The sequence below is a fragment of the Belonocnema kinseyi genome, chromosome 1 (genome assembly GCF_010883055.1).
Source record: "Belonocnema kinseyi isolate 2016_QV_RU_SX_M_011 chromosome 1, B_treatae_v1, whole genome shotgun sequence".
Lineage (NCBI taxonomy): Eukaryota > Metazoa > Arthropoda > Insecta > Hymenoptera > Cynipidae > Belonocnema > Belonocnema kinseyi.
In genome coordinates, this window is record NC_046657.1 from 34162436 (window position 1) to 34187184 (window position 24749).

The window sequence follows — 24749 nt, forward strand, 5'->3', positions numbered from 1 at the left end:
CAGAAAAGTTCGATTTTTCACTTAAATAATGAACCTTTAACAAAACAAAAAATATTTTTGAAGTAATAGTTGCATTTTCAACCCAAAAGATTAATTTTATACTGAAAAATACAAATTTTCAACAAAATACATCAATTTTAAACTAAAGGACACAACTTTTGAACAAAATTGTTAAATTTTGAAGAAAAAAAAAATGTTTAACCACAAAAAATAAATTTTCAACAAAACACATTTTAATAAAGAATAGAAAAGCTCAATTTTCAGTTAGAAAAATAATTTTTAAACCAAAAAAAGTGAATTTTCGACTAAAGAAATACATTTTTAACCAAAAAAAGAACAATTAAATGTTTTATTAAAAAATTAATTTTCAGACGAATAAAATACATTTTCAACCAACAAAATTAAATTTCTATCAGAAAAGATCAATTTTTCACTAAAATAATTAACCTTTGATCAAACAAAAAATATTTTTAAATAGACAGTTTAATTTTAAACACAAAAGATTAATTTTCTACTAAAATATACAGATTTTGAAAAAGATACATGAATTTTCAATAATAAAAAAAAAATTGTCAACAAAATTATTCAATTTTGAACAAAAAACAAAAGAATTTTTAACAACAAGAGATAAATTTTCAACAAAACACATATTTCGACGAAACAGTTAAATTTTCAGACAAAAAATTAAACGTTTATCAGAAAAGATACAATTTTTATTTAAAATAATGACCCTTAAACGAAACAAAAAAGATTTTAAAATAATTAGTTTAATTTCCAACCCAAAAGAATTATTTTTTTACCAAAAAATACAGATTTTGAAACAAATACATGAATTTTCTACTAAAAAAAAAAAAACAACTTTTCAATAAAATTGTTAAATTTTGAACCAAAAAAAAAGAATTTTTAATCACAAAAGATGAATTATGAACAAAACACATATTTCAACGAAATAGTTAAATTTTTAGCCTAAAAAATTAAATTGCTATCAGAAAATACAAATTTTCAAGAAAATACATGAATTTTCAACTAAAAAACACAACTTTTGAACAAAATTGTTAAATTTTGAAGAAAAAAAAATGTTTAGCCAAAAAAGATGAATTTTCAACAAAACACATTTTCAATAACAAATAGAAAATTTCAATTTTCAGTTATAAAACTAATTTTTCAACAAAAAAAAACGAATTTTCAAAAAAGAAATAAATTTTTACCAAAAAATAGAACAATTAAATTGTCAGCCAAAAAATGTAATTTCTTTTAGAAAAGTTCAATTTTCACTTAATTAATGAACCTAAAAAATATATATTTTAAAACAAATAGTTGAATTTTAAACCCAGAAGATTAATTTTCTAACAAAAAATACAAATTTTCAACAAAATAAATAATTTTTCAACTAAGAAACACATTTTTTCAACAAAGTTGTTAAATTTCCAAAGCAAGGAAATTAATTTTTCACGAAAAAGATTAATATTCTAAAATAAACAATACATTTTTAACAAAATATAAGAATTTCGAACTAAAAAATATAAATCAAGCAAAAATAAAAATGTTCACTTTTTATTTGGAAAATTAAATTTTCAACTAAACTAAAATTTTCAACCATGGTAATTAATATTTAACCAAAAACAAAATGGTTCAATTTTTAAAGAAAAAAATAATTTTCCAGCAAATATTAAAATTTTTAACTTAAGATATGAATTTTCGAAAAACGAGATTAAATTTCAAATCATAAAAGATCCATTTTCTATAAAAAAGTGAATAATTAACTTTTCAATTAAAGAAATTAATTTTTTACAAAAATGATAAATCTTAAACTGAAGAAAGTGAATTTTCAGCCAAAAAGTTCAATTGTCAATAGAAAATATTTATTTTTTACCAAGAAAAATACATATTTTGCAAAAAATTGTTAAATTTTTAAACTAAACAAATTAATTTTTATCCAAAAAGATGAATATTCTATAAAAAATATGAATTTCCAAAAAAAAGGATAGATTTTCAACCAAAAATAGAATAGTTAAATTATCAGGAAAAAATTAATTTTTAAGTTAATTAAAAAAATTTCTCAAGGAAATAGTTAAATTTTTAATGAAACTTATGAATTTTTATTTAATTTAATTTAATTATAAATAAATTTAATTATATTAAAAGAAGTAAATTTTTAACTAAAATGGTAAATCTTCCACCAAAAGAAAACTCATTTTTAACCAAACAGACGAATTTTTAATCCAGAAGATTAATTTTCTTTTTAAAAAACAGAAATTTTCAACTGAAAAAAATCAATTTTCAAACAAAAATAAAATAATTTAATTTTCAGTTTAAAATTTTGGATTGAAAATTTGACTTCCCATGTTTGGTTAAAAATTGATTTTTTTAGTTTAAAAATTTAACTTTTCGATTAAAAAATAAATGCAATTCCTTGAAAATATACCTTTTCTGATAGAAAATTAATCTTCTTAATTGCAAAATCAACTATTTGGTTATAAATTTATATATTTTGTTGAAAATTCGTCATTTTTAATATAAAATTAATCCTCTTGGTTGAAAAAAATCTCTTTTTTGTTAAAAAATAATCTACTTTAGTTGAAGATTCAAGTATTTTCTAGGAAAGTGGTCTTTTTTGTTTATATTCAAGTGTTTTTTATTTGAAATAAAAATCTTTTTTGTATTAAACATCAACTATTACATTTTTTTAAATAAAAATTTTAACGTAGAAAATTCAATTGTTTTTTTAAAAATTCATCTCTTTGGCTTGAAAATTCAACTATTTTGAAGAAAATTCGTTTTCTTTTGATTGAAAATTAACTTTTTTAATTCAAAATCTAAATATTCTATTTTTGGTTGAAAAATGCTCTTTCTTAGTTAAAAACTCCACATCTTGTTTAAAAATTCATGCAAATTCTTTGAAAATCATATTTTCAAATAAAAAATGAATCCTCGTTCAGAAAATTCCTTTTTTTATTGCAAATATATTTTCCTAAAAAATCGTCTATTTTAATAGAAAATTAATCCCCTTGGCTTAAAATTAAACGATTTTGTAGAAAAGATATTGATTTGGTTGAAAATTCTTCTTTTTTTTGGTATAAGGTCAATTTTTATTTAAAAAATTTATATCGCTTGTTGAAAATTGTTTTTTATTATTTAAAATTTAAAATTTAACTGTTAGGTTAAAAAAATTATATATTTTATTGAAGATGCATAATTCCTGGTAGAAAATTAATATTTTAAGTTAAAAATTCAACTATTTGGAATAAAATATATATATTTGGTTGTTTTTTGTTATAAAAATGCAACGGTATGGTTGAAAATTAAACTCTTTTAATTTAAAGTTCAAGTATTATTAAAAAGTCGTCTTTTTTGTTGTTATATTCACCTGTTTTATGTTTAAAATTAAAATCTTTTTGTTTAAATATCAAATATTACAATTTTCGTTGAAAACACAACTATTTTGTAGAAAATTCATTCTAAATATTTTTCGTGTAAACTAATTTTTCAACTAAAAATTCAACTATTCGATTTTTCGTTGAAAATTCATGTATTTTTTTTAGAAAATAGCCAAAACGAATGTATGATTTGTAGATTGTTGTAGTTAATAAGATATAAATTTAAATATATTACTGTTGCTGGACCCAAGTATTATTTTCTTCACTGGTTTCTTGTTTTGTAAGTTCTTCGAAACCTCTTCTCTGTTCGTCGTAAAGTAATTCCTTGAAATCAGCTTCTTTTTCCAACAATTTTGTGCGATAATTATCTTCTTCTTCTTCAATTTTAGACTCAATCTGTATTTTTACGAAATTTGATTTGAATTAATAATTTAATTAAAAGAAGAATTTTCTTTAAAATAGTACAATTTATTTAAAAGAGCGTAGCGTAAAATGCAAATTTGAGAAATTTGTTAATGTTATAGATCTAAATTATGAAACGAGTACTTTTTGTTATTGAAAATTTCACAAAAATTAATATATTAATATTTTTTAAGTGCAATAAATTATAGAAAATTAGAACTTTTGTCTATTTTTTAAAGAAATTTTGTACTTGGTGTTTTTTTATGTTGTATTTTATTATAGTTTTTATATTTTACAATAAGAAACAGAAGAATTTATAATAATTTTTGGATTTGTTTTTTTTTACCTAAAATTGTATAATCTAAAATAATAGAAAATCAAGGACAATAATTTTAATAATTGATGGAAATTGATGTATTAACTGAAAAAATATATCATTTTTCCTAATCAAAAATACCCATTTTCGACGAAAAATATTAAACTATTATTGTTCAAATATTGTGCATTTTCTTTTAAATCTAATGAATTTTTATTTAAAATATTAGAGAAAAATTTTTTTTTTAAGCTTTTATATAATTTTTAAAATATAATTTTTGAAATTAGAAATACCTATTTCAGAAAAAAAATGCTAACATAATATCTAGTTAAAAATTGCAAATATAGTTCAAACTATAATGATTTTTGTTTAAAAAAAAAACACATAGAATGTTTTTTTTGGTTTAAAACCCGGTTTTTAGTGTAAAACTCTAACAGAACTTAAAATTGTTAAAACTTGTGAATCTTTCAAATCTAATTTTTTATTAAAAATACCAATTTCCGACGAAAAACACTTGAATAATCAAAAATTATTTAAAAAATTCGAAATTGTACTCAAATTATAATGATTTTTGTTTTAAAGTACCAATTTTTTGTTTAAAATGCTAACGTAACCTAAAATTATTAAAAGTTGTGAGTCTCCTTTAGAATCGTTTTTCAAAAGTAAAAATAGTAATAAAAAATATTAAAATAATAAAAAATGGTTGAAAGATTTTAAATCTTGTTCAATTTATCATATTGATTTTTAAATGCCAATTTTTTTTTGGCATAAACCCTAAAATAACCTAAAATTGTTAGAAAATTTGAATTGTAATTAAAATTTTTTTTATTATTGTTAAAAATACCAATTTTCGACGAAAAATACTAACAATAATCCAAAATTGTAAAAAGATTCCAAATGTCTTTCAAATTATCGTGATTTTTGTTTTTAATTACAAATTTTGTTGTAAAACTCTAAAATAACCTGAAATTGTTTTTGAAAATCTAATTGTCATTGAAATCTTTTTTTATTATTGTTAAAAATACACATTTTAGCGAAAAATACTAACAATAATCCAAAATTGTAAAAAGATTCCAAATCTCTTTCAAATTATTATCATTTTTTTATTTTAAATACCAATTTTAAGTGTAAAACGCTAAAATAATCTAAAATTCTTAAAACTATTAATAGTCTTAAAAACTTTTTTTTTTAAACAAAAATATGAATATGAAAAAAAACGTTTAAATAATCAAATATTGTTAACAGATTATAAACCTTGTTCAAATTATCATGATTTTTGTTTTTAAATACAAATTTTGTTGTAAAACTCTAAAATAACCTGAAATTGTTTTTGAAAATCTAATTGTCATTGAAATCTTTTTTTATTATTGTTAAAAATACACATTTTAGACGAAAAATACTAACAATAATCCAAAATTGTAAAAAGATTCCAAATCTCTTTCAAATTATTATAATTTTTTTATTTTAAATACCAATTTTAAGTGTAAAACGCTAAAATAATCTAAAATTCTTAAAACTATTAATAATCTTAAAAACTTTTTTTTGTAAACAAAAATATGAATATGAAAAAAAACGTTTAAATAATCAAATATTGTTAACAGATTATAAACATTGTTCAAATTATCATGATTTTTGTTTTTAAATACAAATTTTGTTGTAAAACTCTAAAATAACCTGAAATTGTTTTTGAAAATCTAATTGTCATTGAAATCTTTTTTTATTATTGTTAAAAATACACATTTTAGACGAAAAATACTAACAATAATCCAAAATTGTAAAAAGATTCCAAATCTCTTTCAAATTATTATAATTTTTTTATTTTAAATACCAATTTTAAGTGTAAAACGCTAAAATAATCTAAAATTCTTAAAACTATTAATAGTCTTTAAAACTTTTTTTTTAACAAAAACATGAATATGAAAAAAAAACGTTTAAATAATCAAATATTGTTAACAGATTATAAACCTTGTTCAAATTATCATGATTTTTGTTTTTAAATACAAATTGTGTTGTAAAACTCTAAAATAACCTGAAATTGTTTTTAAAAATCTAATTGTCATTGAAATCTTTTTTTGTTATTGTTAAAAATACACATTTTAGATGAAAAATACTAACAATAATCTAAAACTGTAAAAAGATTCCAAATATCTTTCAAATTATTATAATTTTTTTATTTTAAATACCAATTTTAAGTGTAAAACGCTAAAATAATCTAAAATTCTTAAAACTATTAATAGTCTTTAAAACTTTTTGTATTAAAAAAAAACATGAATATGAAAAAAAACGTTTAAATAATCAAATATTGTTAACAGATTATAAATCTTGTTCAAATTATCATGACTTTTGTTTTTAAATACAAATTTTTTATAAAATGTTAAAATAACCTAAAATTGTTAAATTTTTGGATTTGTTATTAAAATCTTTTTTATCATTGTGAAGAACACCATTTTTCAACGAAAAATAGTAACAATAATCAAAAATTTTTAGAATATTCTAAATCTTGTTCAAAATGTTTTCAAATGCCAAGATTTTTTATGTAAAACCTGTAAAACGCTAACATAACCTAAAATTGTTAATAATTGTAAATCTCCAAATTCAAATTATTTCATTAAAAGTATAAAATTCCGGCGAAAAACACTAGAATAATCAAAAATGGTTATAAAAAAACCGTAATCGTGTTCAAATTATAATTATTTTCACTTTGAAGTACCAATTTTAGGTGTAAAACGCTAAAGTAACCCAAAATTGTTAAAAGTTTTGAAAATATTTTTCCTTAGTAAAAATACCTAAGATTCTAATCCTTGTTCAAATGATCATTATTTTTGTTTTTAAATAGCAATTTTTTGGTGTAAAACACTAGAATAACCTAAGATTGCTAAAATTTATGAATCTCTATTGATTTTTTGTTATTATTGTCAAAAATACCCATTTTTGAGGAAATATACTAACAGTAATCCAAAATTGTAAAAAGATTCCATATCTTTTTCAAATTATTATGATTTTTTATTTTAAATACCAATTTTTTTGTAAAACGCTAAAATAATCTAAAATTATCAAAAGGTCCTAATAGTTTATCAAACCTGTTTTTTTTTACAAATGTATCAATATGAAAAAAAAAACGTTAAAATAATCAAAAATTGTTAAAAGATTATAAATCTTGTTTAAACTATCATGATTTTTTTTATATACAAATTTTTTTGTAAAACGCTAAAATAATCTAAAATTGTTAAAATTTTTGAATTTTTATTTAAATCTTTTTTTATTATTGTTACATACACCAATTTTCGACGCAAAATACTAACAATAATCCAAAATTGTAAAAAGATTCAAAACTCTTTCAAATTATTATGATTTTTTATCTTATATGCCAAGAGTTTTGTGTAAATCCTGGAAAACGTTAACATAACCTAAAATACTTAATAATTATCTCTAAATTCGAATTTTTTTATTAAAAATACAAATTTCCAATTTTCAATGAGAAATACTAAAAATAATCCCAAATTGGGAAAAGATTCTAAATCTTTTTCAAATTATAATGATTTTTGTTTAGAGTACCAATTTTTGGTTTAAAATGTTAAAGTAACCAAAAATGGTTAAAGTTATGAGTTGCCTTAAGGGCATGCGACACAGTGGGATTCCTACATTACCAACCTCTTTTTTCCATTGAACAAAATTTTTTTGTGAACCATAGAACTTTTTTGGTAAATGAAATATCGAACTCAAAATTTGAGGAGAGCATAAGAAGACATTATTCTACGTTTATGTACTGCATTTGAATCGGAATTTAAAAAAAAATTATTTCTGATATTTTTGGCCAAATTTCGATTCAAATGCAGTACATAAACGTAGGATAATGTCTTCTAATGCTCTCCTGAAATTTTGAGTTCGATATTTGATTTACAAAAAAAGTTCTATGGTTCAAAAAAAAATTTTGTTCAATAGAAAAAAGAGGTTGGTAATGTAGGAATTCCACTGTGTCGCATGCCCTTAAGAATATATATTTTTTTTTTAGTTAAAATACCAATTGAAAAAAACTAAAATAATCCAAAATGGTAAAAAAAATTCTAAATCTTGTTCAAATTATCTTTTTTTTTGTTTTTAAATGCCAATTTTTTGTGTAAACCCCTAACATAACCTAAAATTGTTGAAACTCGACAATCTTTTTTGAAATCAAATTTAAAAAATTTTTAATACCAATTTCCGACGAAAAACACTAACATAATCCAAAATTATAAAAATATCCAAAAAATTATGATTTTTGTTTTTAAATACCAATTTTTTTTGTAAAACGCAAACATAACCTAAAATTGTTAGAATTTGAGCGTGGTTTTGAAATCAAATTTTCTTAATTGAAAATACCAATTTCTCACGAAAAACACAATCATAATACAAAATTGTTTAAGAATTCTAAATATTGTTCAAATTATAATAATTTTAATTCTAAAATACTGATTTTATGGTAAAACACTGTCACGTAACCTAAATTTGTTTACAGGTAATGAACATTTAAAATCTAATAATTTTTGTTTTAAAAACAGTTTTCTCTTTAAAAAAATGGCAAAAATGTTGAAAAAATGAGAATCTTTGTTATTTAATAATTTTTGAATTAAAAAATATATTATAGATGATTTTTATTTTAAAATACTCATTTTCAATTAAATTAAAACTAAAAAAGCCTAAAATTTGGTAAAAATTTTGAGTTTTTCTCCTAACTTTATGATTCTATATAAAAATTTTGTTTTGCAATGCTAATTTTCAACGGAAAAAGCTCTTATAAAACAAACCTAATGTTCAAAATAATTTATTAGATAGTTTGTAGATTTAATTTTCAAATTTAAGATTTTTTAATACAACCAATAATTCTAAAGTTTAATTTTCTCAACATTGACTTTTACGCTACGCCTCATTATTTATTAATTTTTTTTAATTGTCAGTTTGGAAGAAAGGGGCCGTCCAAAAATACAAATTCTTTTAACAGACTTCACAATAGCCTAAACTACTCTAAAACATTCGAAATGGGGTGATTTTTGTGGCGAAAATATGGGAATAGAGAAAAAAATTCTTCTAAATAATTAAACATATTTTAATATAAATTCAATTTCTAAGAAAAAGAGACGAATTTTCAACGAAAGAGTTGATTTTTTAACGAAATGGTCGAATTTTCAAACAAAAACCATAAACAGTTGTCATGAATATTCAATAAAAAAATTCTTTTTTGACAAAGTTTTTCAACTTTGAACCAAGTAGTTGAATTTTCAATTAAAAAAAGATCAAATGTCTACCAAAAGAGATAGGTTTTCAAGAAAAGAATTGAATTTATAACCAGGAAAGATTTTTCATTTAAGAGAAAAAAAATTTTGAACCGCATTGTTAAATTTTTTAACCGAAAAGGTGAGTTCTCTGCAAAAAAATTTTATTTTTCGCCCGAAAATATGAATTTTTAACCTAAAAAGAAGAATTTTCAACAAAACATTTGAATTTTTCAGCCATAAAGACGAATTTTCTAGGAAGAAAATAGAATTTTAAACACAAAAATATGAATTTTCACGAAAAAAGTAAAATTTGAAGTGAAAGAGAATGATTTTCACCATCAAAAATTATATGAATTTTCAATAAAAAAGTTAATTTTCAACCGTGTAGTTGAATTTTCCATAAAAAATATTTTTCTACCAAAAAAGATAAATTTAGAATGAAATACATAAATTTTAAACCAAACAGTTTAACTTTCTACGAAAACAATAGAATTTTCAACCCAAAAAGACGACTTTTTAAAGAAAACAGTTAAATTTCAAACCAAAAAGGATGACTTTTTAAGCGATTTGCTGAATTTTCTATAAGACAGTCCAATTTAATAACCAAAAAAGATGAATTTTTAACAAATTTCTACGAAAACACTGGAATTATCAACAAAAAAGTAACTTTTCAACCAAATATAGTTAAATTTTAAACTAAAAACATGAATTTTTAACAAAAAAATTAATCTCCATCCAAATGGTTGAATTTTAAACTAAAAACGATACATTTTTAACCAAAAAGATGAATCTTTAGCCAAAAAATTATTTTCTAACAATGCAATGTTAAAACTGTTAAATTTTCAGTTTAAAAAAAATTTAACCAGAAAAGAACGAATTTTGAACGAAATTTAGTGCAATCTTCAAACAATAAAATGAATGTTTAATAAATTAGTTCAACTTTTTTCCAAGTAAAGGAATTTTTAACAAAAATAAATTTATTCTGAAAAAAAAACAGCAACAAAGAAATTAATTTTAAACTAAAATGATGAAAGTATTTTGAAATGGAAAAGAGAAATTTTTTAAGAAAAGTGGATTAGTTATAATTTTTTAAAACGGATTTTCAATAAAATAGTTCAATTTTTAACAAATTAAATAAATTTCCTAACTAAAATCAGAAAAGTTTAAAGAAACAATGAATTTTCAATTTTCTACTGGAAAAGACGAATTTTCAACCAAAAGTGGATAAGTTAAATTCTCAGCGAGATAAATAATTGAAAAATTGGAATTTTCCAAAAAATAGTTAAATTTTCAACCAAAGAAATGAATTTAATTTCTAAAAAAACTCAATTTCCAACCAAGTAGATAAATTTTCAACTAAAGAAATGACTTGTAAACTGAAATTATAGAAGTTAAAAAAAATTTTCTTAACCAAGTAATTTAATTTTTAAACTATTTTTTCAAACCTATTTTTCAAATAAATACATGCGTTTTCAAACGAATACTTGAATTTTTAAGAAAATAGATTTTCAACCAAAAAAATTAATATTAAACTGGAGCGAAGAAAATTAAAAGAAAAGAATTTTCAAAACCAAATAGTAGTATTTTTAAACAAAAACATGATTTTTGACCGAAAAAATTAATTCTCTACGAAAAAAGACACGAATGAAAAAAAAAAGAATTTTCAACCGAATAGTTTAATTTTTAAATAAAAAAGAGAAATTCTCAACCAAAAGTGGATAAGTCAAATTTTGAGCGAATTTTTTTTTTAATTGAAATTTTCAACAAAATAGTTAAATTTTTAACAAAAGAAATTAATTTTGAACTTAAACGATGAAAGTATTAAAAAAAATTAAGTTTACAAACCAAATATTTGAGAAATCAAACAAAACAAAATTATTTTTAATAAAGAAAATTAATTTTCTACAAAAAAGTAGAATTTTTAACAAAATAGTTAAATTTTCAACCAAAGAAATTAATATTAAACAGGAGTTAAGAAAATTGAAATGAGAAAATGTATTTTCCACATCAAATAGTTGATTTTTCAAACAAAAAGCTGATTTTTTAACCAAGAAAATTAATTTCTCCATAAAAAGATGAATTTTCGACAAAATGCTGCAAGAATTTCCAGTGAAAAACGAAAAAATAAATGAATTTTTAACAAAATAGATCAATTTTCAACCAAAAAGATTAAACTTAACCTGAAATTATAAAAGACTAAAAAAAAAAATTTCCAAATGAAGTAGTTGAATTTTGAAACATAAATATGATTTTTTAACTCAGAAAATAAATTTCTACGAAAAAGAAAAGCATTTTCAACCGAATAGTTGAATTTTTAACTAAAAAAGAGACATTTTCAAGCAAAATTCGAATACTTAAATTTCCAGTAAAAAAAAGAAAATAAAAAGAATATTTAAAAAAATATTTAAATTTTAAACTAAAGAAATGAACTTTAAACTGAAACAATGAATGTTTGAAAAAATGAATTTTCAAAAAAAAAATGATATTTAAGTAAGAAAATTAATTTCTAAGAAAAAGACGAATTTTGAACAAAATGCATTCATTTTCAACCGAATAGTTGCATTTTCAACTAAAAAATATAACTTTTCAACCAAAAACGAATAGTTAAATTTCCAGTAAAAAATAATTTAAAAAAAAATGTTCAATAACACAGTTTAATTTTCAACTAAAGAAATGAATGTTCAACTAGAAAACGGAAAGTTAAAAAAAATTTAATTTTTCAAACCGAATATTTGAGTTTAGAAACAAAAAGATGATTTTTAACCAAAAAAATTAATTTTCTACGAAAAAAGGCAATTTTTTAAATAAATACATGCGTTTTCAAACGAATGGTTGAATTTTTAACAAAAGATTAGATTTTCAAGCAAATAAAATAAAATAATAAACTGAAGCGAAGAAAATTGAAAGAAAATAATTTTCCAAGCCAAATGGTGGAATTTTCAAACAAAAAGATGATTTTTAACCGAAAAAATTAATTCTCTACGGAAAAAATATGAATTAAAAAAAACGTAGTTCCAACCGAATAGTTTAATTTTTACCTGAAAAAGAGAAATTTCGACCAAAAATGGGACAGTTAAATTTTCAGTAGAAAAGAAATTAATTTTCAAAAAAGTAGTTAAATTTGTAACCGAACTGATGAATCTTCAACGAACAAAGAAATTTTTTGAACTACTTTTTTTAACTCGTTCAACTTTCAAATGAGAAGATTCCATTTTTTACTGAAAAAGATGACTTTTTATCAAGAAAGGAAAAGGGTGTGTAGTCTGTGTAAATTCTTTACATATTTGTAAATTAAATTTACTAATTTTCTATTTTTATAATCATTTCAAAAAAAATTATTATTCACATTTATATTTTTCCCAGTGTGACGTAGTTTTTGAACGGCCCCAGAAGCTTTTAATTTATTATAATTAAATTCAATTAAGTACCATTGAAATAGAAAGTTCCGCAAGAATGGAAGAAACTCCTTCAGCTTGAGAATCATCAATTTGCATTTGATCAACTGAGCGAGTTTCACTCTTTTCTGATTGACCATTATAACTGGATCTAGGGCGCTTATTTTTTCGAGGCGACATTTTTCTCTTTCGAAAAATTCCTAAAAAATACATTACAATTTGAAGGAAATTCCAAAAACGTTCCAAAAACCCCCCTAATTTGAGAGTTCCTGACAGTTTATAAAATTATCGAAAACTTAAATTGCTTTGTTTAGAAATTGGAATAATGTATAAACTGAATATCTATTTAAAACGATTAGTTTTTATTTTTATAAAAAAAAGTTAGTAGTATAGCTATGATAGTATGGCCGCAATTACCGGCTGAGCAAGTTTCTGTTCAAAGCTGTGTTACCGACAGCAGATAATTACCCTCGGTCGGTAAGTGCCGCCGGAATATCATATCTATAATACTAAAATTTAACTATTTTTAATGAATTTCCTCAATATATTTTGCAATTGAATGTTGATTGACTAATAATTACATAGAAATAAAAATTAGAAAGTTAGGACTGGTTTTAGCTTAAAATATAAAATTCCATCAAGAAGTTCATACAGGAATTTCTCCGTGACTTAGAAAATTCTCGTAAAAGTTTCATTTAAAGATTTTTAAAAAATCTCATTTTTTGCGAATTTTCAAAAATCATAACTTGCTTTGAAAATCAGAAAACGATTTTCTTAAATATTCGGAAAAAAATGGTGATAAAAATATAATTAAATTCCGAAATATACGCAAGCCGATTAAGAAAAAAAATCCCAAATAATAAAATTCCTGACAGAAAATTGCCGAAAAAGTTTAAAGCTTTTTTAAATTTTTTGAATTGAAAATAAAATTTTTACTATACAATTTTTATACAATTATTGTTATTATAAATTCAGACAAAAATTTGATAAAACTTTAAACATTAAAAATGTTCTCTTTGATAAAAATATTTGATTACTGTAATTTTTAGTAAATTCAGGAATTTTATTATTAAAGAATTTTCAAATTCGATATTATAAACTTTTGGGAATTTGCAATTTCAGGATTTTCATATTTCGGTATGTTTGTTATTTCGGGAATTATATTTTCCTGGAATTTTTAAGTAATTTCTGTTTAAATTTAGAAATTTTATAATTCTGAAATTTTCACCTGTAAGATATTTTATAATTCGGCATTTTTATCATTCCGAAAATTTTATTTTTTATTTCGCGATTTTTATGTTTTAGCAATTTTATAATTTCGGTAATTTTTTATTTTGAATATTTTTCTTGTTAAAATTTTACAGTGTCAGGCAGTTTAATTTGCCGCATTTTTCAGTTGAATCATATTTATTTATTTTTGCAAAATTAGTTTTAAAGGAACAACTCCAAAAGTTATAAAAGTCCAAAATTAAAACAATTGAAAAAATTCTTTTTTAATGAATATTATTTATTTATTAAAAATATAAAAATAAAATATTTAAATCAAAGGGATTTTTTAAAATGTAAAATAAAAAAATTATTGTTCGAATATTTAATTATTGTATTATTAATCAATAATATTTATGAAATAATAATGGTTTTATGAATTAAATTCAGGAATGTTATAATTAGGACATTTTGTAGTTAAAATAAAAATAATGTAACAAATTGTGTTTTTATAAATATTAATTATTTTTTTAAATATACAAAAATAAATATTTGGATTATAGAAGACATTTTTAAATGTTGAATTTTAAAAAATTATTGTTTGAATATTTAATTATTGCATTATTAATAAATGAATCATATTTATTAAATAATAATTATTTCATTGTTTAAATTCAGGAATTTTATAATACAGGGATTTTCTAGTTTCGTAAATTCGAAAATTTTATTTTTCAGTCCTCACAAAATTTTTTCTTGGATCAAAATAATTCACTATTGTATTTTTATTTAATAAATAATATTTATTCCAAAAAATTCTGCTATTGTTAAAATTAAAATTTTTTAATTTAAAATTTTTAAATTTAAATTAAATTTAATTTTAATTTAATTTAAATTTTAAAAAAATTTAAAAATTTTTAAATTTAAAAATTGTTTTTTTTTTTATCAACGTTATTTATTTATTTAAAATACAATAATCAAATGTTTGATCAAAAAATGTTTTTTAAGTACTTAGTTTTTTAAATTATTGTTTGAATTTAAAATAACAATAATTGTATACAAATTTAAAAAATGCGATCCAGAAAAACATTTTTTACATTGTTATTTTAAATAAAAGGAATAATTTTCAAAACCTTTACACTTGAAAAAAAGCAATTCGATACATATATTAGATATTTTAGTTTTAATAAATAAATAATACTGCTTGAAAAACAATTTTTTTAATTGTTTGAATTCGAACATTTTATAATAAATTCATTAATTTTCTTTTGGGAATTTTTAAAATCCGGTAATATTAAAAACTGTCGGGAATTTTCCAATTGGGAATTTTTATATTTCATAAATTTTATAATATCGATGATTTTCCAATTTCATGGGATTTTAGTTGTTCCAGAAATAATGACAAACATTACCAAATTTAAATAATTTAAAAAATTGTTTTTGAATCAATATTACTTATTTATTGAAAATGAAATTATCAAATATGTCGATTGAAAACAGTTTTAGTTTAATTATAAAGTTTTAAAAAGTATTTTGCAAGTTTAAAATAACAATCATTGAAAAAAAAGTTCTGGATGAATAATTTTGTTTGAAAATGTGCATTATATTTGTTTTTAAATTAGAAAAAATGGTAATAAAAAATTTAATTCTCCATTTGACCAAATATTTTTGTCCGGAAATATATTTTTTTAATTATTGGTATTTTAATTTCAAGCAATAATTAAAAAAAAAATTGTTAATAAAAAATAAAATTTATTCATATTATTTTTATTGAAATAAAATCATTTTTTAAATTGTATTAATTGAGAAATTTTTTAGTTGGGATATTTAATTATTTGGCAATTTTCTGACAGGAATTTTCCAAATCGGGATTTTTTTCGACAATTTTATGATTTCCAGAATTTCCAATATAGAATATTTTCTTTTTCGGGAACTTAACAGTGTCGGGAATTTTATTTTTCGGGAATTTTCAAAATTTTGTGGAAAGAAAATTATCAAAAACTTCAGACTGGGTTTATCTTAAGATCAAAAATATACTCAAAAAGTTCAGACAGACTTGTCGAAAAACAAGTCGTAACCTGTTGTCGAAATTTGCAATTATTCAACTTCCTAACCTCAAAATTAATACGCATATCGATCTATTCAGGATCTATTAAAGAAAAAAAAATTGAAAGAAAGTAGATTTTGGAAATTTATGAATCAGAAAATCAAATTTTTCACGAAGAAACTAAGATTTAGATAAATTTTATGTATTTAAATCAGATTAAACATTCTTTTATAACACAACAAAACTTTTCTGAGTCGTATATTTATTCATCACATTTTATTGTTAAAAAAAGCTAGGAATTATATAAAAAATGATTGAAAATAAATAGTTTCAACTTACCTAACAATCAAAACTGATTCCACTTTTTGTTTTTCTTCTGAAAATAATAAAAAATCGGAGAGACTTCTTCACTTTGCCGATGTTTACCTCGGAATATGAAAAATTTGGCGGAATCGAAATAACCGTCAAATCGCGCACAGACTTCTGGGAAATAATTCAAATTCCAGAGTCTTCTGGTTCGTTCTTTGTTCTTTTAATGAATTGATATTTACATTTACTGAATTCAAATGTTCAAGAATTTTGGAGACGACTGAAATATCCCGAAAAATAAATTTCCGAAAAAATAAAATTCTCGAATTGAAAAACTCCGAAATAATAATATTCCCGAACAGTTTATAATATTACCAAATTGGAAAATTCACGAATGAAAAAATTAAAAAATACTCAAATTCTTAAGTAATAAAATTCTCGAACAGTTTATAATATTAGCGAATTAGAAAATTTCCGAATTAAAAAATTCTCAAATTGGGAAATTCCTCAATAGTAAAATTCCTGAATTGGAAAATTTCCAAATAATAAAATTATCGAATACTTCATAATATTACCGAATTAGAAAATTCCCCAAAAATAAATTTTACGAATAATAACATTCCCGATTTAAAAAATTCCGAAATAATAAAACTCCCGAACAGTTTATAAATTATAATATTACCGAATTGGAAAATTCCAGCATATAAAATTCCTAAATTGCAATATTCCTCAATAATAAAATTCCCGAATAGTTTATAATATTAGCGAATTGGAAAATTCCGTATTGAAAAATTCTCTAATTGAGAAATTCCTCAATAATAAAATTCCTGAATTGGAAAATTTCTAAATAATAAAATTATCGAATACTTCATAATATTACCGAATTAGAAAATTCCCCAAAAATAAATGTTACGATTAATAAAATTCCCGATTTAAAAAATTCCGAAATAATAAAACTCCCGAACAGTTTATAAATTATAATATTACCGAATTGGAAAATTCCAGTATATAACATTCCTAAATTGCAATATTCCTCAATAATAAAATTCCCGAATAGTTTATAATATTAGCGAATTGGAAAATTCCTTATTGGAAAATTCTCAAATTGAGAAATTCCTCAATAATAAAATTCCTGAATTGGAAAACTTCCAAATAATAAAATTCTCGAATACTTTATAATATTATGGAATTAGAAATTTTCCGGAAAATAAATGTTACAAATAATAAAATTCCCGATTTAAAAAATTCCGAAGTAATAAAGTTCCCGAACAGTTTATAAATTATAATATTACCGAATTGGAAAATTGCAGAATAAAGAAATTCCTAAATTTGAAAATTCCCCAATAATAAAATTCTCGAACCAAAATATTCTGAAATAATTAAATTCCCGAATAGTTTATAATATTAACGAATTGGAAAATTCCAGGAAAATAAATTTCCCGAATAATGAAATTCCTGATTTGGAAAATTCCAAAATAGTAAAATTCCCGAATAATAAATTTTCCGGATAACAAAATCCCCGTATTGAAAAATAGCTAATTAATAGAATTGCCGAATAGGGAAATTACTAAATTTGGAAAATTCCAAAATAACATAATTCCCGAACTAGAAAAATCCCGAATAATAAAATTCGAATTGGAAACTTCGCAAATAATAATATTCCGGAAAGGTTTATAATATTTGCGAATTAGAAAATTCCCAAATAATAAAATTCTCGAATTATAAAATTCCCTAATTAGAAAATTCCTTAATAATAAAATTGCCCAATTGGGAAATACCCAAATAATAAAATTCTATGATTGCGAAAATTTCGAAATCGTAGAATTCCCGAATTAGAAAACTCACGAATAATAAAATTTCCGAATGATAAAATTCCATAATTGAAAATTTCGTAGCTAATCAAATCTCTGAAGAGTTCATAAAATTCCCGAATTGGAAAATTTCCGAATAATAAAATTCGCGAACAGTTTATATTATTACCGAATCAGAAAATCTCAGAATCGGAAAATTGCGAAATAATAAACTTCACGAACTAAGAAATTCTTGAATGATAAATTTTCCGAATAATAAAATTTCCGAATGGTAAAATTGCAGAATTGAAAATTTCCTAAGTAATCAAATCTCTGAAGAGTTCATAAAATTCCCGAATTGGAAAATTTCCGAATAATGAAATTCGCGAACAGTTTATATTATTACCGAATCAGAAAATCTCAGAATCGGAAAATTGCGAAATAATAAACTTCACGAACTAAGAAATTCTTGAATGATAAATTTTCCGAATAATAAAATTTCCGAATGGTAAAATTCCAGAATTGAAAATTTCCTAAGTAATCAAATCTCTGAAGAGTTCATAAAATTCCCGAATTGGAAAATTTCCGAATAATAAAATTCGCGAACAGTTTATATTATTACCAAATCAGAAAATCTCCGAAATGGAAAATTCTGAAATAATAAACTTCACGAACTAAGAAATTCTTGAATGATAAATTTTCCGAATAATAAAATTTCCGAATTGGAAAATTCCGAAATAATAATATTGCCGAATTAAAAAACTTCCGAATATTAAAATTGTAAATTTAGAAACTTCCTAATAATAAAATTCTTGAATACTTTATAATATTAACGAATTAGAAAATTCCCGGAAAATAAATTTCGCGAATAATAAAATTCCTGATTTGGAAAATTCCAAAATAGTCAAATTCCCGAATAATAAATTTTTCAAATAACAAAATTCCCGAATTGGAAAATACCTAATTAATAAAATTGCCGAATAGGGAAAATACTGAATGTGGAAAATTCCAAAATAACAAAATTCCCGATCTAGAAAAATCCCGAATAATAAAATTCGAATTGGAAACTTCGCAAATAATAATATTCCGGAAAGGTTTATGATATTTGCGAATTCGAAAACTCAGAAATAATAAAATTCCCGAATATTAAAATTCCCGAATTAGAAAATTCCTAAATAATAAAATTACCCAATTGGGAAGTACCCAAATAATAAGATTCTGAATTGCGAAAAATTCGAAATAATAGAATTCCCAAATTAAGAAACTGCCGAATAATAAAATTTCCGAATGATAAAATTCAAGAATTGGAAAATTCCGCAATAATAATATTTCCGAATTAGAAAACTTTCGAATATTAAAATTCTAAATTTAAAAACTTCCTAATAATAAAATTCCCGAATATTTAATTATATTAACGAATTAGAAAATTCCCGAAAGATAAAATTCCTGATTTGGAAAATTCCAAAATAGTAAAATTCCCGAACAATAAATTTTCCGGATAACAAAATTCCCGTATTCGAAAATAGCTAATTAATAGAATTGCCGAATAGGGAAATTACTAAATTTGGAAAATTCCAAAATAACATAATTCCCGAACTAGAAAAATCCCGAATAATAAAATTCGAATTGGAAACTTCGCAAATAATAATATTCCGGAAAGGTTTATAATATTTTCGAATTAGAAAATTCCCAAATAATAAAATTCCCTGATTAAAAAATTCCTTAATAATAAAATTGCCCAATTGGGAAATACCCAAATAATAAAATTCTGAATTGCGAAAATTTCGAAATCATAGAATTCCCGAATAAGAAAACTCACGAATAATAAAATTTCCAAATGATAAAATTCCATAATTGAAAATTTCGTAACCAATCAAATCTCGGTAGAGTTAATAAAATTCCCGCATTGGAAAATTTCCCAATAATAAAATTCGTGAACAGTTTATATTATTATTGAATTAGAAAATCTCAGAATCGGAAAATTACGAAAGAATAAACTTCACGAACTAAGAAATTCTTGAATAATAAATTTTCCGAATAATAAAATTTCCGAATTAAAAAATTCCTAAATCATAATATTCCCGAATTAGAAAACTTCCGAATATTAAAACTCTAAATTTAGAAACTTCCTAATAATAAAATTCCCGAATATTTTATAATATTAATGAATTAGATAATTCACGGAAAATCAATTTCCCAAATAATAATATTCCTGATTTGGAAAATTCCAAAATAGTAAAATTCCCGAATAATAAATTTTTCGAATAACAAAATTACGGAATTGGAAAATACCTAATTAATAAAATTGCCGAATAGAGAAATTACTGAATTTGGAAAATTCCAAAATCACAAAAAACCCGAACTAAAGAAATATTGAATAATAAAATTCGAATTGGAAACTTCGCAAATAATAATAGTCCAGAAAAAGTTTATAATATTTGTAAATTAGAAAACTCAGAAATAATAAATTTCCCGAATTAAAAAATTCCCGAATAATAAAATTCCAGAAATATAAAATTCCTAGATTATAAAATTACCCAACTGGCAAGTTCCCAAATAATAAAATTCCGAATTTGGAAAATTTCGAAATGATAGAATTCAGGAATTAGGAAACTCCCGAATAATAAGATTTCCCAATGGTAAAATGCCAGAATTAGAAACTTCCTAAGTAATAAAATTCCTGAAAGGTTGATGAAATTCCCGAATTGGAAATTTTCTGAATAATAAAATTCCCGAACAGTTTATATTATTAAAGAAACAGAAAATCCCCGAATCTGAAAATACCGAAATAATAAACTTCCCGAACTAAGAAATTCCTGAATAATAAATTTTCCGAAATAATAATATTTCCAAGTTAGCAAATTTCCGAATATTAAAATTTTAAATTTAGAAACTTAAGTTAAATTATGAAATTCCCGAATTGGAAAATTCCTAAATAATAAAATTACTGAATTGAAAAATTTCGAAATAAGGAAATGCCTGAAGAGTTTAAAATAATACCCAATTGGAATATTCAGAAATAATTTTTCCAATTCCGGAAATTTTTATCATTCGGGAACTTGATAATTCAGTAATTTTATTATTCGGGAATTTTATTATTCAGAACTTTCCCAATTCGGGAATTTTATTTTTCGAAATTTTTCAGTCTCGAATTTCGCTCAAAATAGAAATTTATAATAAAAAATTATAAAAACTTCTAAGAAAATATCAAGAATCTCAGGAATTAATTTTTTGGGAAAATGAGATTCCAAGAATTTTTTAAACGAAATTCTCAGGGAATTTTTCAAGAACTTTGACAGGAATAAAAATTCTAGGTATTTTACCACAATTTTGCGATCATGGAAAATCTTAGGGAAGTTTATTTATTATGTTTGTTATAAATAAAAATTTCAAGTATGATTTAGAGCATTTTCACAGGATTGTAACTTCTCACAGGACTTTATGAAAACGAACATTCGAAGGAATCATTCTGAGAATTTTCAAGAATTCCAAAATTCCTGAAATTTTCCAAATATTTTCCCTAGAATTTTCTGTAACTTTCACAAAATTTTTTGCTGGAATGAAAAGTTCAAACAATAGTGAGAATTAAAAATCCTAAACAATTTTCCAGACCTAAAAGTTCCAGACAAATTTTCCGGCTACTGAATGTCCAAAACATTTCTAAATAGAAATTGTTTTATTTTCACAGTGAATTTTCTCAAGATTTTGACACAAATATAAATTGCTAGGAGAATTTCTTAAAATGGAAATGCGCAGAAACTATTCAGAGAATTTTCAGGGGCAAAAGAATACTTAAATTTTTTAAAATATTTTCCCCGTAATTTTAATAAAAATTGTTTCTGGGATGAAAATTCCACACAATTTTCCCGGGAATAGATATTCCAAAACATTTATCTTTTAGAAAAAATTCCAAGGATCTTCCCAAAATTTTTATGTTACGGAAATTCAGTGAATAAAACTGTAATTTTTCTCGTTACTATGAATTTTCCCACAAATTTTCCGCAACTTAAATTCCAAAAAAAATTTCCTTTTAAAATAAAATCCCAATGATTTTTCTAGAATTTTCCTGGAACTTTTTTCAACACACATTCCTTTCGAAGGAAAATTCCAAGGATTTTTCAAAAAAAATTCCGATTGCTTAAGCTTTTAATTTTTACTTTCCGCAGGAATTATGCAAAGAATTTTCATTGGTATAAAAATTCCTGTATTTTCTGAAACTTTTTTCCTGGAATTTTCGGGAACTTTCACAAAAATTTCCGAATAATTGAAAAATGCACAACAAAAATTACCGAGACTATAAATATCCTAAAAATTTTTTTAAGTAAAAAAATTTATTAATTTCCAAAAATTTTTAAATTTCGAATTAAGGTTCAAATAAAATATAACAATTATATACAGGAACAGAAACTCCTAGAAGAATGCTTCAATTATTTAAAAAATACAGGTTTTTTTCATAAGTCGTGAATATTAAAAAAAATGTAGTTAAGGAATACAAAAAAGCCAACGATGATTTTTGTTAAATAAAAAATGTGTCAAAAGGATTTTTGAAGAAAGAAAGAATTTTGAGAACTAGGAATAATATTTCATACTTTTATTTATTTATTATTATTTAAATTGTAAACATTTAGAAATTTTCTAAAGAGACTTTTTCGTTTGTAGAATAAAAAATTAAGGGTTAAGAGAAACCAAGCTTTTTATTCATAAAGCTTGTTAGCTTTTGCAATTTAAAAAAATTGGGCTTTCTTTGCTACATGGGATGAAAATTTCCGGAAATGATTTTGTCATAAAAAAAAACCCCAACCAAATATTATTATTTATAAAAAATATTTATAAATATTCCAAAGAGATAATTCAGAAATTTCAGATTTTTTAACTTCGGAAATAAGGTACAAAATTAAAAAAACAAAATGTTGAATAAAAAGATTGAATCTGAGGAAATTAACTAAATAATTCCTAAAAATATGTCGAATTAAAATCCAAATAAAATAAAACACTGGAGTTTTCTTGAATTTTCGAAAGAATTTTCGCTAAAATAAAAAGTAGAAAAAAATTTTTCCTGGGAATAAAATTTCCTGATTTTTTTCAGACATTTTCTCTTAAATTTTCCGGATATTCCACAAGATTTGAACCTGACACAAAAATTCCTGAATTTTCTGAAATATTTTTTGTGGAATTTCTGCTCGAATAAGGAATTAAAAAAAAACAATTACAATTAAAATTATGGAAATTTGAAGCAGGTTTTCTAAAACTTTTTGAGAAGAAAGAACAAAAAGAAAATAATAAAATGTTTATATCCAAATAAGAGAATATTAGGAATGGATTTTCTTGGAGGAGCTTATCTTTATGAAAGATAAGTCAAAAAGAAGGAAGAGGATTTTCCGCGAAGATAAAGTATTTCGGACTTCGTGTAAATCAATGGTGAGTTTTCAGTGCTTCGCGCATGTGTTGCTGCGCTTTCACTCGCTTTTCCTTCAGGGACGTCTCAAAATCAAAATAATAAATTACAAAAATTATTAATTTTATTTTTCAATTTTTAATCTTCTTTCTTTTAAAAAAAATACAAATATGAAAATTTCTTCGTTTCTTCAAAAATCATTTTGGAATATTTGTAAATATTTTTTTATTTATAAAAATCTAGAAAAAATCTATTTATAGAAAATAGACCACTGTTAATATAAATTTTTATTTCAACATTCTGTAAGTTAAAAAATTATTTCAATAAAAAGGTGGAGTGTTTTTCTAACCCTTAATTTTTTGTCTTACAAATAAAATTTCCATTAGGGATTTGTTTTTAGTTTATTTTTTGTTTATTTCACATTTATAATTATTATTATTTTTTCCTTTTCCAAAAATCCCTTCGAAATATTTCTAAATATTTTATAATAACAAAAATATTGTTTGGGGATTTTCATCCTTTAAAAGAAATTCTTTCTGGAATTCTCATCCCTTGTGAAAAAAACTAATCTGGTTTAAAAAAATATTTTTTATAAATAAAAATCGCTGCTGGGGGTTTTTATTGTAAAAAATCATTTTCGGAAATTTTCATCCCTTGTATAAAAAACAACTATTTTTTCATAAAATTGCACAAGTTCACAATTGAAAGGAATGTAAAAAGTTTTTTTAATCCCTTGATTTTCGTATGTTACCAATAATAAAAATCTTCGTTGGGGTTTTTGTAGAAAATCCTTTCACAAGTTTATAATAAAAATATACAAAACTCATAGTTTTTCTTTAAAATAGAAAACTCCTGAATTTAAACAATTGAAAGAAATGTTTCTTGTAAATATTATTTATTAATTAGAAATAAAATAACGAAAGATTTTGATCAAATGAAAAATTGGACGGAAATGTTTAATGTTTTCTGGTAATTTTTTATTTGAATTTAAAATAAGTATAATTTAACAAACAAAAAACAAGTTAAACTGTTTATTTTCTTTATAGATTAAAAAAAGAGGAATATTAATCAAATTTTTTATTTGAAAATGGGAAAATCTCCAATTTAAATAAATAAAAATAAGGGTGTTTTCAACCCTCAATTTCTTTATCTTAGCAATAAATCCCAAATCAAACATCCTTTTGGAACATTTATAATTATTTTTTATAAATTTATGGAAATTGGCATCCATTGTAGAAAAAATTATTTTAAAAAATTATAGCA

General features: G+C 22.0%; 1 protein-coding gene across 2 annotated transcripts in view; it reads right to left on the bottom strand.

Annotated features, from left to right (window-relative positions):
- The window catches only part of LOC117180859 (golgin subfamily A member 6-like protein 22), a 129917-nt gene extending 113509 nt beyond the window's left edge, over positions 1-16408 (bottom strand). For both annotated transcript variants that reach the window (XM_033373446.1, XM_033373523.1), the window contains exons 1-3: positions 16332-16408; positions 12776-12942; positions 3613-3773 (exon numbers count right to left, since the gene is read on the bottom strand). In XM_033373446.1, coding sequence (XP_033229337.1) covers positions 3613-3773; positions 12776-12922 — 308 coding nt within the window. In that variant the 5' untranslated portion in view covers positions 12923-12942; positions 16332-16408. The remainder of the gene's footprint in view (positions 1-3612; positions 3774-12775; positions 12943-16331) is intronic.
- Between the last annotated feature and the right edge of the window lie 8341 nt (positions 16409-24749).